We start from the raw sequence: 14,290 nt of genomic DNA, 5'->3' as shown, positions 1-14,290 counted from the left end.
TAGATAAGGCTGGCTTTGAATTCACAGTGATCTGTCTGCCTCTGCCTCCTGAATGCTGGAGTTAGAGTGCAATACCACACTCAATTCAAATATATTTTTCAATGTACATTTAAAGAATACCTCAAAAAACGTACCAATCAGTAAGTATTTATCAATCCAAAATAGTTATAAAATCTTGGGAGGACATCTCTGGACAATTCTAGTTTTTTTTTTTTTCTATAGGTCTTATAATACTTACAGAAACTGTAATAACAAAAAAACTTTAAATGCCACCATAACAAACAGGGGCTGAAGAGATGGCTCAGCACGTAAGAGTACATATTATTTTTGCAGAGGATTGAAACTTCAGTTCCAGAAGATCTGACGTCTTATTCTGAACTCCTAGGGCACCAGGCACTTACATGGTGTGTAATATATATATGCAGAAAAATACTCATACACATGAAATGTAATAAATACATTTTTTAAAAAGAATTTAATAATAATATTTTTAATGAAAAAAAATTCACTCTTGTAGAGTTGGCATAAAAAGATGCCAAAAGAAAAAACAAAGACAAATCAGAAAATAACCTGAGCTGACTTCCAAAATTTAAAAAAAAAAAAAAATTTATCAAGAAGAGACATGGTAAAACTTAGAGAGGTAAGACTATTCCTGGGACAAGGATGGAGCCAACCTGCTAGAAATGAGAACATCACCAATAATTACTACTGGGATAGTAAGAACATAAATCTCACCCCAGGTAATACAACAGCTCCAAGTCCACTCTTTAGTTTAGACCTGCCTCTGCCACCTCGTCCTGACAGTCCTGCACCACGAGGTCTCCGCTTCCCTGGAAATCCAGAACCTCGGCCCTACATTAACAGATAAAGATGAGTTAATATTTTGTAAAAGACCGAAAGAATTTAGAAATCCATATGTCAGTAAAATAAAATATTTAATGTTATACAAATATTTACCTTTCTTTTATAATTAGATGATACATATTAATAGGCCACAGTTACTACTTCCACCTTTAAATATGTATCCACAACTTATAAATAAAACTACTTAAAGCTGTAGAATCAATGTTGCCTCTATCATCCTGACTGTTTCCCATCAGCAGGTGTTGACACTATTTTTAATTCCCTACACACCTTCATTCTAGGTGTGTAGAGCTACTATCCCAAAACAGACAGTTCTATATGCACAGACTATTTTCAGTACAAAGTAGGTATCAAGAAAAACTAACCTCTCGGGAGATGAGGAACATTTACTGGGCATACAATATGCACTGATCTGAGCAATTTTTCCTATCAATAACCCACAAGGTATCATCATTTCAAGGATAACTGTACTGATGGTAAAAAGTGTCAGTGACTTCTACAAGGTCACTGAGGTGGCAAGGGGCCCATCCTCAATTCTTAGTCAGTATTCTGAAATATTACGAGGGCTCAAAGTTAATTTTTACTAGTGTGAGGCACTATTCTTCCTGTCATGAAAATGTTATCAGTAGCCTTTACTATTCAATAGCTCTTACAGAAATTGAACATCTCATTTTAACACAGTATTCAAAGTTGCTTTATATGTTAATAAAATTGACATAAAAGCAAAATAATTAACCTTAAAAATAATGTTTGAAATAGGAATAACTTATCTAAATTTTCACTAACATAAGAAAAAGTCATACAGGAAAATGTTAAATTCCATATGATCTTAAGCTATAAGTACCAACCAACATAACAGCCCTGACTCCACTTTGGTCAGATTTAAAATTATATATTACTAACTGAAAAAATTCATCTTATAAGCAGATTGTGTGTGTGCATGCATATATAAGTTAGTCAAGAAACTTTTTGTTCCTTGTAAGTATGTTGTATTTTCATCTGATACCCTTTATCAGTTTCATATGCTGATTGAGAAGGATAAGTTCAGGGTCCAAGTACTATGTTTATGTTGGGAGAATAAATCATATGAACAAAGGGTTATGGAATTGTGTTTTCCCCTTCAGTTTTAATAAGTACAAACAACTTCCAGCTCCAAAATACCTCTCCTTGTACTTTCTTTACCCACCCTGTTCTTTAGGTCTCATGAGAGTACTCAGTTCTGAACAAGGGATAGCCAGGGTAGGACTACACTGGACAGATTATTTTTTAACCGAAATAAAAGGGTGGCTTATGGCAGGGTGGAGTATGAGGAAGAGTTAAAGCCATAATTAAAAGTCAGGATTATAGAAATCTCTCAGTTTATTACCCCTAACATCCATTGGTACAGACTAAAAGTAAGTACAATTGGCAGCATTTGCTACATTGAAAAAGTTATTTTTTACTCTCTTAAGTATTTAAACCTGGATATAGTGGCACATGGCTATAGTCCCAGCACTTGGGAGTCTGAGGCAGAAGAATCTGGATGGAATTCAAGGCCAGTCCGGGCTATATAATGAGACCAATCTCTAATCAATCAATTAATTAAAATGAATTAACTAAAACGATGCCACATTACCTTGAATGATTACAGTTATCTGGAAGAGCATAAATGTGCCCTTCCAATTATAACAGAAATTAAGAAAATATACTCTGAAAGTCTTCTGAAATCTTTCATTAGTCTAACTTAAATAGCTCTATTCTAGAAACATATTAAAAATGAGGATAAGAAAAAAATCTTCTTTAGTCAATAAAGTATTTTGACTTTCAAGATGATTACTTTTTAAAATTTTTGCTTCAAAGAGTTTCACACTACTTAACTTGATCAAGAACTGGAAAGGCATCATCACCCCCGACACGGAGGCCTCTGTGACTGTGAGGTGAACATGCACAAGGAAACTCCCCGACACTGGGGGTATTTCCTGTGTCTGTATGTAATCAATGACATTTTATGACATCATAAATTAATAAATTCCTAATTATACTGTATTCTATATGACAATAATTTTCTCCTCAAAGAAATACTTATAACAACAACAGAAAATCAGGCAGAAAAAGGCATTAAAAATGTATCTTTAAAATACTCCAATTTAACTTCCTCCTCATCTAGATCTTTAAGTGAAGAATGTTATAAGGCAAGATTTCAGATTTAAAAAATGTCTCTGGAAGCTGAATCTAGAAAAGAAAAGGTTTAATTCTTAACATCCATATAGAACAAAACAAACCAGAAAGAAATGATACATGAATGTAAATGCAATTTTATTTACCACTTTGATGCTCCAAATGGCACTGCCAGAAAGTTGCCTGGGTTTAAAAATTTCCCGGCCTTCTGAAATGTCTGGGGACCAGGAAGGTGGGCTCACTGTATTATGGTTACTCCAAGCCCCCTAGGATATGGCAGGTGAGAAAATAGATGTATAAAACTCAGCAACATAAAAGATCAAAGCCAGCAACTAAGGAATTTAGGACAGCAAAAGCAAATGCAAACGTATGGAAAATTAGGACAAATTGCTTCAAGTTTGGGAAAATAAACTTATCACCTAAAGTGACTTTAACTCAAATGTTTGCAAGCATAATTACATTAAATATTTAAGTAGAATTATCAATACAATAGAGTATAGTAAAAATCAAGGTTTATATATCAGCACTGACTCATGAACTGTAATTATAGTACAAAAATAAAAACAAGTCAGTCATAGTCTAAAAATTAAGACTAGAGAAAACTATTCAGAGATTATATTCATCTAACAAGTATGTCTATTGCAAAAGGAGGGAAGAGACAATCTTAGAGAGTGTATGTTCTATTCGTTGGTGTAAACAGCCAAACCAGTAGGCTAAAACACTCAGAATGAATATTTGCACCTTGGATGATTTTTATTTACGGGGATGACATCTTACAGTAATTATACCCAAGGAGTTAGGTTGAATAGTTAAGAGATTAAAGCAAATTGTCCTAAATTTGCAAATTAAAATGACTAAGGTGCCTAATATACAAGAACCAGTGTCTCATTAAAACTGTTAAAATTAAGGCATCTCACTTCCAAGTAACCACATTGGGCAAACTCGACTAATCTGGTGAAGAGCAAGAAAAATTTTTATTCCACCAAGGAAATGCTTTAAAGAAAAACACAACAAATGTCAAACAACAAAGATCCTATTTTTGAATCAGGCAATTTAAGAACTCATGATTATTTTACCAATTAAATGACAAAATCTTAAAACAAGAAATATTGTACTTACCAGGTTTCTAGAACGCTATCAAACTAGTAAGAATCCCAGTAATAATAAACATGCAATCACTAGTTTAAATAACAAAAGATAAGCACATGACCACCAACCCAAACCCACAATGAAGAGTTGATAAAGTTTGGAGGAAGAAAAAGAAAAAAAAAAAAAAAAACACAAGGGAGAAACTAACTCCACCTCTAACTCACACTAAAGAGCCACATTTTTTAAAGCCAGCAATCACTCTGTGGTATGTTGTCTAGGATAATTAAGTTCTCTCTCAACATCACTCCCCTGACCACACTTTACCCAAGCTCAGTTAACAAGGACATATTCCTCTCAGCACACAAAAGCCAACCATTCCTGCTCACTATCCAATTCCTATGCCATCTTCCTTAGTAACCTCCATGCTGTTCAAAGTCCATTCTCTGTTCTCACTTTACTCAAGACAGCTCTACTGATCTGATAGTAGCACACCTCCGTGATGACTTTTCTCCAATTCCTATGCAAGTTCTTCCTCACTGACACCTGAAGCCCTCAAGTTTCCTAAAAGCGGAAACCCAAATTGTAAACACTATTTACAGTAAGGGTTTGAAATACCATCTTGGAAACAGTTGTCTTCTACACTTACAGATCCGAGTTCTAGCTTTTACTAACATCTCCAAGGAAGTATAATTATTTTTTCAATTTCCTTAATACCTCCATTATACAAAACAATTGTGGGGGTTTGAATGGGAATGGCTCCTGCAGGCCAAAGACTACATTTGAATACTGGGTACCCAGTTGGTGAACTTATTTGGAAAACCCTAGGAAATATGACCTTAATGAAAGTGTGTCATTAGCAGCTGAGGTTTGAATTTTCAAAAGATCTGCACCATTCCCATCATGCCCTCTGTGGCTCAGCTTGTAGATAAAGATGTGAGCTCTTGGCTATTGCCCCTGAGCCATGCCTGCCTGGCTGCTCATGGATGCTCATGGATTATAACCCATTGTAACTATAAGCCCCAAATCAACCCTTTCTTCTCACAACAACAGAAGAGTAACTAACACAACTCTAATACATTTCACATCTACAATCTCTCCCATAGCTGGTTTCATTTGCCAGACTTTCTCATTTTTATGTTATCTAGTGTTTCTGCTCTGCTTTCTATCAACCCTTCTATCCAAATCATCAGCAAACCTAAAATTTATATCATTTTGTCTCTGGCTGTTACACTCCCCTCAGCATTTCCACTACTAGCACACATGTCCTGCCTGCCACCATCTTGCATGCTATCTGCTCTTAACAGTTAGGTCTTTCTACTTCCCTCCACCCCTGCCAGAGACTCCTCTAGACTTTGTCTGCCTAACAACTAAGAAATACAAATCTTACTCAGCAAGGAACTAACCTATTGTGAACCCTCTGGTTGTGCCTCAGTTCACTTAGAAGGCAAATCTTTCCAACTGCTTTCCCTCCACCCACATCATATATCATATATGATCTCCCCAACATTATCTCCCCACCTGTGCATTCTTCCTCCCCTGATTTCCTTACTACCCATAAAAAAACTGTACTCTCAACACTCATGGCCCAACTGACACAGCTACTTCCCACTTCCCATCTTTTCCAAAATGGCTGGCTGCTTCTAACCCTTTACTTAAGAACTTGAGTGTTTCCTTGCCAGAAGCCCTTCCCCTAGCAATAAATGATGCACCATCTTCTTTATTGAATCTGCAGGCTGCTTTCACTGCATCATCAATGACATGCTCTATTCTTATCATTTTATTTAGTGGTAGAGAAGTAGAGGCAAAACATAGCTCAACTTTGTCCTCTCACTACTTCTACTCGCCTGTCACTAAGAATATTTCCTTAATACACACCTTATATTCTTCTTGATCTTTTAACATTTTATAACTACTATAAATTACCATAAGAAGTAACTCTCCAAGATAAAAAGAGTATTAATTTTTTCATAAATAAAAAATTTTTGGTGATTATATATTATTTATCCCCACTTAGGTTAGCTTTGATGCCAAAATTGTGTCCCAGTTCAGAAAGTATTTTACATTTCATACAACATGGATGAACAAAATGAAGAGTGTCCTAAACCAAGACAATCTGGATGTCAATACAGGAATAATTAGGGAACTACTTGGCTGCTATGAAGAATTTATATAATAAAAGCTTAGGAGTCATGTAATGAATTTTTAATAAGTATATTATCATTTGAACACTACAAGCTAGATTATATGCAGTTTTAAAAACGAACTGAAGAAAAATCATGATTACATGTATATATTTTGACACAGAAGAAATTACCTAATGTAACTGTTTAGACCTTAAAAATGAAATACAAATGTAATTATCAAATTTCATCTTTTACTTCCCCCCTTTGAGGGAAAGAACTTACACAAAGCTCCACGAAAAGGTTAGTTGCCACTGGCAGGTATGTACTTGCCCACTGCACCATGTTCTGCCTAGTGACGTAATCACAATGTAATTACATGGACTAGGCTATAAACATAAGCTATGACCCTTTTTGTTCTCTGTTGTGTCGTGTGTTCTGTTCAACAACTACTAACCGCTATTTTTCTTTTCCATTGTATTTCTGCATGCATGTGTACATAAAAGAGCTCCTCAATAAACACTGCACTGTCCTATCCTATCAAACACTCCAAGCTCATCCAGTTGTCTAAAACCTTGGATTTCCTTACCTCCAAAACAAATTACCAATCCACAATACACTGTTACTATTAAACAATCTAAAACTGGAATTAAGAACAAGAGTCCAAATATAATACAACAAGGAACTGAAAATTGAGAAGAGCTCTACATAACCAAGCTGCTATCAAATCCAATAGAGATTATGAATATTATTCAACAGAGATTGAACTGGTTATGGAGAATTCAGAAACTTATAAACATATAATATAGGCATTACAGGACTGTAAGGATAGAAAAAAAGGGGGAACAATAATAGTAAGTGGAAAAAATGTTAGGGCCAGCTCTCTATTTAAAGTCAAATCTAATCTCAGGTTTAGGAAATGGATAAGACTGCTCCAAATCTGAGGCCAGCCTAGGCTCCAAAGCTATAGCCTCACCACCTCCTTTCCTCCAAAAAGGGAAGAAGAATAAGAAAGCAAAACAAAGAGAAAAAAATATAGTAGGTCAACCCTATTGACATGTGTCCCAGGGAGGACTTTTGTCTTATGAACAACCAGAGAGGGTTTAGTACTTCACAGGCAATTTCACACTTCTAAAAAACTGGGTTCACTTTCCCTCAACACTCTATGCAAACAAAGGTCACTCTTGAAAAATAAATCTGATTATGGGAATATGAAAATACTTGAAGAGATGAAACAAAAGAATGACAACGTACAGAGACAGGAAATGAACGTTTACCAGCTGCCTTTTGGTAAACATACTTAGGCTGATGATGCTGTAGCAGCAACACCTCATTGTTATGACTTACATAAGTCTTTTTACATAAAACACCAATGTCAGCCACAAGTGACTTTAATATGTTTCTAATATTATGGCTCACTTAGCAATGATTTAGGCGATAGCTTTAGAACGACCACTACCAGCACAAGGAAACAAAAAGTTTGATATTTCTAGTCCAAATGTGTCTTCAGCTCAGCAATGCAAAGGGCTTATATTACTACATGCAACACACACACTTTTAAAATCATCTTTAAAGAAAATACAAACTAGCAGACAGATAAGACAAGGACAAGTGGAGGTACATGCCTATAACCCCAGCACTCAGGTAGCAGAGGCAGAACAGGATGATTGCTCCAAGCTCGGGGGTAGCTATGGCTATACAGAAAGACTCTGAATCAAGGAAAAAAAATTTTTTAACTGCAAATAACTATGAAACATGAAAAATGAAATGGAGTATGATATGTAAATGAAATAAGGGATTTGAGAAATTAAAACTTTTTTCCAAGCCAGGTACAGCGGTGTAATCCCAGCACTCAGAGAAGCAGAGACAGGCAGGTTTCTGTGAGTTCAAGGCCAGCCTGGTCTACAAAGTGAGTCCAGGACAGCCAAGGCTATACAAAGAAACCCTGTCTTGAAAAACAAAAACAAACAAACAAAAAAATTTCTTTTCCTATTTTTCAACACTTTAAAAAAGCTTTCCCCGTAGTATTCTGTTCAACACTTTACAAAACAAACAAATTTAATTTAAACAAACAAACAAAACCAGCAGAGGGAGGCAAAGTCTCCATCTCTAACTCAGGACTCCACTTTCAAGGTTCAGGTGAGAAGCAGAAGCCATTTTAGTTACACTAGGGTGGGGTCATTACACAATGTTGGAAAAGACACTGGAAATCAAACCTGGAGATCCACATCTGTAATCCCAGCAATCTTGAGGCTGAAGTTGGACTATAAGGAGTTGCAGGCCAAGATGGCCTCAGACTTCTTCCCAGAGCATATATAATGCAGTAATTTAATAGGATGCAAAATGATAGGAACCAGAAGTGAATGTGAGAGATTAAATTTTCTTTTGATGACTTTTTGTTACAACACAGAACTACTTAACTGCTATACAGTTAATTTTATAAAATAACATAAAGATGAATTAGGGAGAACACTGCTTTGTGAAGAAAAAAAATAAGGAATAACAGAGGCCAAGCGTCAAAACATATTCAAGGGAAACACAAACACACACACAAAATATCTTAAGGCTGAGAGATGGTTAGGTGCCTGCTGCTAAGCACATGCCCTGAGTTTGATCACTAGCACTGTCTGACCTACATACGCACATAGACATATACACATTACTTTTTGAAGTACTGTAGTCCATTGTGTATTTCTTTCCCAGAGAGCAAGGGCTAGTCCCTTTGCCTTTGGTGTAATTTAAATTTCAAAGAATAAAAAAGACACATGGTTTTTTAAAGCACCTTTACAGCTCTGAAGTTAGTTGATTAAGATTAACATATTACCACTACTAAAAAGTCAAATATAATTTAAATCACAAAACTCAAAATTCCAAACAAACACTACAAAATAAATCTTCCCTACTGTCTGATATCTGAAAGCAGCCATTGTGTAGCCATTGCTAAATAGCGTTATTGTAATCTTAGTATTTAATCCCACTTTAATCTATTTAGAAAGAACTGTAATTCATCCCTAAAATATAAAGATATATTTTATTACTTAAGAACAATGACAAAGCACAACAAAGAGAAGCAGCTCAGAATCCCAGCATCGGGAAGGCTCGGAGTAGGACAACTAACCCAAGAGGGTCTGGCCCTTACAACAAGACCTCTGGACACACTACCCAGCACACTCAAGAGGTGTGTCCTTCACGTGCTAAAAACTGCAGCACATTTTAAGATTGTTTTATCTAAAGCTACTAAAAGAAGTCTACCTTGAAAAAGAATTTTACAAGACTTAGCATTTACATACAGAAACATCAAAATAAGAAATTGTCCAGCATAAGATTTCCTGTTTATGCAGTTAAAATATATTACAAAGAAAGTAAATGTTGTTACTACAGACACATAATTTTACACTTGTGTTTTTGAAGCTTTAAGAATACTCTGGAACTAAAAACATCTTAAGAAGTGTTTTCTATACGAACTAAAATCAAATAAATCATATTTTTATATTCCAAAGTTACATTCTCAGTTAACAGCATTTTTAAAATAATGCACCTCTTCCAAAACAAATCAGTACTGAGTTTTGTGGATGGAAAAGCTGCCTTCTAAACCAAAGCTAGATGTACCTTTTACATATTAAGTGATTGTTGCAATATCTTTCCTGTCATCATTAATATCATCCTACCTGTTTGGACCGGGGTCTACCAGGAGAAAATTTTCTTTTGGTAATAGCTGGTTTACCCATGCCAATTTTTGGAGTGACTGAGATGTACGTTGTTGGCATGATGCTTCCAGCAGCAGCACTGAGAGCTGAAGGGTAACTGTGCAGCATGTCACATGAAGGCAGGTCTGAACAGAGTGTTGAGGAGGAAGACACATCTGCCTTGCTCAGGTCAGTTGCTGATGAAAATGGCGATTCTTCCTCTGCATGTAACTTTAGAGATTTATCTCCCTGGCATGAACTATCTTTGATACAACTGTCAACAGCAACAGTCATTTCAAAATCCACACACCCAGTAGGAAACTCAGAATTTTTCTTCTGTTCCATTTCCTCCTGCACTCTTTCTATCACCAAAGGTTCCTTAAAAGATAAGGAACTTTCACTGTGTGGGCACAGGAAGGCTTCTGGTGCAGCATACTCCGTGGATGATTTTGGAGGGCTTGGTTCTTCTTTAGATGCCATGTCAGGGTCCTCTGACAACTGCAGTTGCTCCTGCAGCACAATGGTCTGGTGGAGAGGGCCTTCGCTGTTTTCTGTTACTTCCATTCTGTTTTCATCTTGATCTTCCTCACAAACATGCAGCCCTTTAGAACATACTTCGGTTTTTTTAATATCAATTTCATGAGAAATCTCATTTGCCAATTCAGGATTCATTTTATTGTCAGATGGTTCTATAAAATTTAGAATATGGGTGACGTTAACTCACATGCAAATTGCAAAATGTTTAACAATAAATAGGATTATCCAGCTAACGTACAACTTGTAAAGTATTCGAGAAATAAAATTATTGAAATAATTAAAGCAAAATTTTCTTAATAGTTTATGGATTAAAATCAATCATGTGCCTTCTGAAAACATGGCTTAGTAAGATCCTTAGAGTGAAAAGTAATTTCTGGTTAAAAAACCCAAACAAACAAAAAAACAAAAGTCTCAACTATTAATATATTTCTATTATATACATGACACATTTATAATTTAAGCACTTACAGATTGAAAATTATGTATGCAAAGTTAAACTCTCTCTAAAGCAAGTAAAAAACAATATTAAGTGAAATGCTAAACTTTTAAAAGGAAGCCTAGCATAAAACATAAAGATACAGTGTAAACTCAGTGGTGATACTGTTTCTGATAGGTGTTCAAGCACACCAAGGCTTCCTTTGATTATTACCTATACAAATTAACATATTCAACACATATCCTAGATTATAATCCTTGTTTATGCTCAATGTCACAACCTTTGACATTAATCTTGACTACTCTATTAATATGTCAAACACTGCAGTATGTATGGACTGATAAACTTTAAACCAGAGTACTAATTTATTAAAATTGGGTGTGGTATCACATGCATTTAATTGCAGCACTTGGGAGACAAAAGCAAAAAAATCTCTATGAGTTCAAAACCAACCTGATAGGCTAGAGAGAGAGATCCTGTCTCAAAACAGAAACAAAAGTCAACCTACCTTACATACATTAGGGGTCTCAATTGGCATGAGGCCTAAGGGACTCTAACAAGATAGGGCTACTGAAAATGAGATATATATTCCAAATGCCATTAAGGCTATATCAATGAAGACACTAGATTCTTCATTTATTATTTTCAAATCTGTGATTAAAATTAATGTATTATCTGTTACAAAACCTCACATCTCACTCCTGCTGTAACGAAGACTATGTGAAGATAAAAAAAAAAATGTCAAACAATACACCCTTTGCAGACAACCTGTTCACCGTCATTCAGGTTGAGGAAAACTTTTACTGGACAACTGTCTTATAATACAATTAAACAATCTGAACATAAAGCTTACCAGAAGTGAGGAGACCAACAGTGTCAGGGTTTTCTGGTGGATTACTTTTCTGGGGCTCTTCAGTACACACCTGAACTGCTACAAATAACATTATAAAATCTTTAAACAAGGAATTAACACTTCTCTAACACTGCTGTCTCTATAGTAACTGAATATGAATTTCACTATAAAATGCCAATTTCAAAATGAGCACAAAACAGACTGCTATTATGTTAGTTATATACAAAGATAAAATTAGGAATCTGTTTATGTACATATATGCTATAACTTATTTTCTCAAGTTACATCTGAATGGAGTATAACTTTTAATGAGTTGTTAAATGTGGCTACTTAAAAATTAAAAACCCCAACTGTATTTTTATATATTTAACATAAAGCTTCATCTAAAAAAAGAAAAACACTTAGAAAAGCTCATAATTTAATAAACAATTTCCCCCAATATGAAATTTTACTAATTATGCAAGTTCGGTAAAGCTATTATCAATACTGTAAAACTTTAGTTGAAACATTTTTAAAATATCTCAATAGCACTACTGAGAAAATGGAAAATTTTATTATATCAAATTATCTCGGCAAGAAATACCTCATAATCTGCAATAGCTTAGTTCACAATTATAAGAACACAATGGACTGCTTTTTAATGAAAATCACTTGGTCCTTAAACAATGTTACATATTCATTAGTAAGATTAGAATACAACTGAACTATAAATATAGTTATGCCAAAGATGATTTTTCTAAAAGGTTCCTCTACCACGGAGCCACATCTCCAGGCCTTATCTAAATAAATTCTAAGAAAATACTTGCATACTATCTATTTTCTTCAAAAATATTAGCAGTCTTACCATCTGGAACAATTCCAGGGCTGGACTGGTGATCATTCCCATCTTTATTAACTGTCTGCTCCAGAAACACCACTTCATCTTCAGGACCTTCAATTTCCATTCCATTGGCATAATCTTAACAAAAAAATGATTAATTTTTTACCTCGGAGTTTTTTTCCTTTTATTATCCAAACCAAGAACTAGGTCCTTATTTTAATGAGGATAAATTATCAATAGCAATGTCATAGTTTTTCTTTAGATTTTACTTTGTTAACCACATGCATGTTTACATCTAAATACATGGACATTATAACCAATTGCAAGGTTGACTGTGTGACTATTTAAAGCAAGCTTTACAGGCTGAGGGTATAGGTCAAAGGTAAAGAGGCCCTACATTCAATATCAAACACCACTCAACCAAAAAACAAAAGACAGAATTTTTATATACATAAGATAACAACCATGTTCTTATTTTAAAATAACATTCTACTATTATATAATGATATGTTAGTAATTATGATTTTTCTACCTAGGTCTTTTGTAGATGATAAAAAAAAAAGGACTTGCATAACACTGATAGAAAAACAATCTGGTAAGTAGTTCTATTTCTTTGCCCTCTTAGAATCTAGTTAACATGTTTATAACAACAAGAAATTCATTTTAAAACAAACAAACGACTGACTACCTAAACAAAATTGAAAGCTTGTTCAGAAAAAGATAGGCTGGACTATGAAGACAAAAACACAGGCCACAGCTAAAGAACTGTTGGTTCAAAAAACACTGCATGCTTCTCCATTCTATACCTGAAATACAAGTTGGAAAGAAGCTGGATTTTATTTTTTATTCACTTAATTTTGGTCACTAGAGTCAGATGACCAAAACAAAACAAAACAAACAAACAAAAAATCCCTAAAGCTGCAAAACTGAAAGCTAAGTGTAGCAGTACACACTTATAATCCAAGCATTTGGGAAGCTAACACAGGAGGCTAATGAGTTCAGGGTTAACCTGGACTACTCATTGAAACTTTCAAATATAAAAAGACAAGGAAAGAGAAAAGAGAGGGAAGAAGAGGCTTGTGAAATTAAAAATACAATGAGAAATAGTTCTTGTTCCCCTTACTTTGGGAAACTACTTGGTTACTGAGCTACCACTGGCCACATCTGAGCAGAAGTTCTACGTTATATCCATAAATGGTCCTTGGTTGAGTGTCAGTCTCAGAAAAGACACTGTGCCCGGATATATTTGGTCCTTGTAGAGCTCCTATTCTTTCCACATCATACTAACTCCCCTTCTTTCATATGATTCCCTACACTCTGCCGAGGGTTTGGTTATGAGTCCTGTTAGGCCACAGAGGAGGACTTTGCAGCCAGCCCTGAAGATACCTGATAAAACAGTGTCAAATGAAAGGGGAGGAGGTCCTCCCCTATCAGTGGACTTGGAAAGGGGCAGGGAGGAAACCAGGGAGGGAGTGTGGGGTTGGGGAGTGAATGAGGGAGCTGGATACAGCTGGGACACAGAGTTAACAAAATGTAACTAATAAGAAATAAATAAATAAACCTACACACTTATGGACACCTGATCTTTGACAAAGACACCAAAACCATACAATGGAAAAAAGATAGCATCTTCAACAAATGGTGCTGGTCCAACTGGATGTCTACATGCAGAAAATGCAAATAGATCCATACTTATCACCCTGCACAAAACTGAAATCCAAGTGGATC

At 35.2% G+C, this 14,290-nt stretch overlaps 1 protein-coding gene across 16 annotated transcripts in view; it reads right to left on the bottom strand.

Moving 5' to 3' along the window:
- Kmt2c (lysine methyltransferase 2C) overlaps window positions 1-14,290 on the bottom strand; it is a 237,528-nt gene that overhangs the window by 94,535 nt on the left and 128,703 nt on the right. For 11 of the 16 annotated variants that reach the window (XM_060373825.1, XM_060373829.1, XM_060373828.1 and 8 more), the window contains exons 12-16: window positions 12,587-12,700; window positions 11,743-11,820; window positions 9,899-10,605; window positions 3,168-3,287; window positions 736-852 (exon numbers count right to left, since the gene is read on the bottom strand). In XM_060373825.1, coding sequence (XP_060229808.1) covers window positions 736-852; window positions 3,168-3,287; window positions 9,899-10,605; window positions 11,743-11,820; window positions 12,587-12,700 — 1,136 coding nt within the window. The remainder of the gene's footprint in view (window positions 1-735; window positions 853-3,167; window positions 3,288-9,898; window positions 10,606-11,742; window positions 11,821-12,586; window positions 12,701-14,290) is intronic. The other 5 variants (XM_060373834.1, XM_060373837.1, XM_060373840.1 and 2 more) reach the window with 2 other exon arrangements.

Source organism: Meriones unguiculatus, chromosome 21, assembly GCF_030254825.1.
Source record: "Meriones unguiculatus strain TT.TT164.6M chromosome 21, Bangor_MerUng_6.1, whole genome shotgun sequence".
Taxonomy (NCBI): Eukaryota; Metazoa; Chordata; class Mammalia; order Rodentia; family Muridae; genus Meriones; species Meriones unguiculatus.
This window is presented reverse-complemented; position numbering and strand designations above follow the sequence as displayed.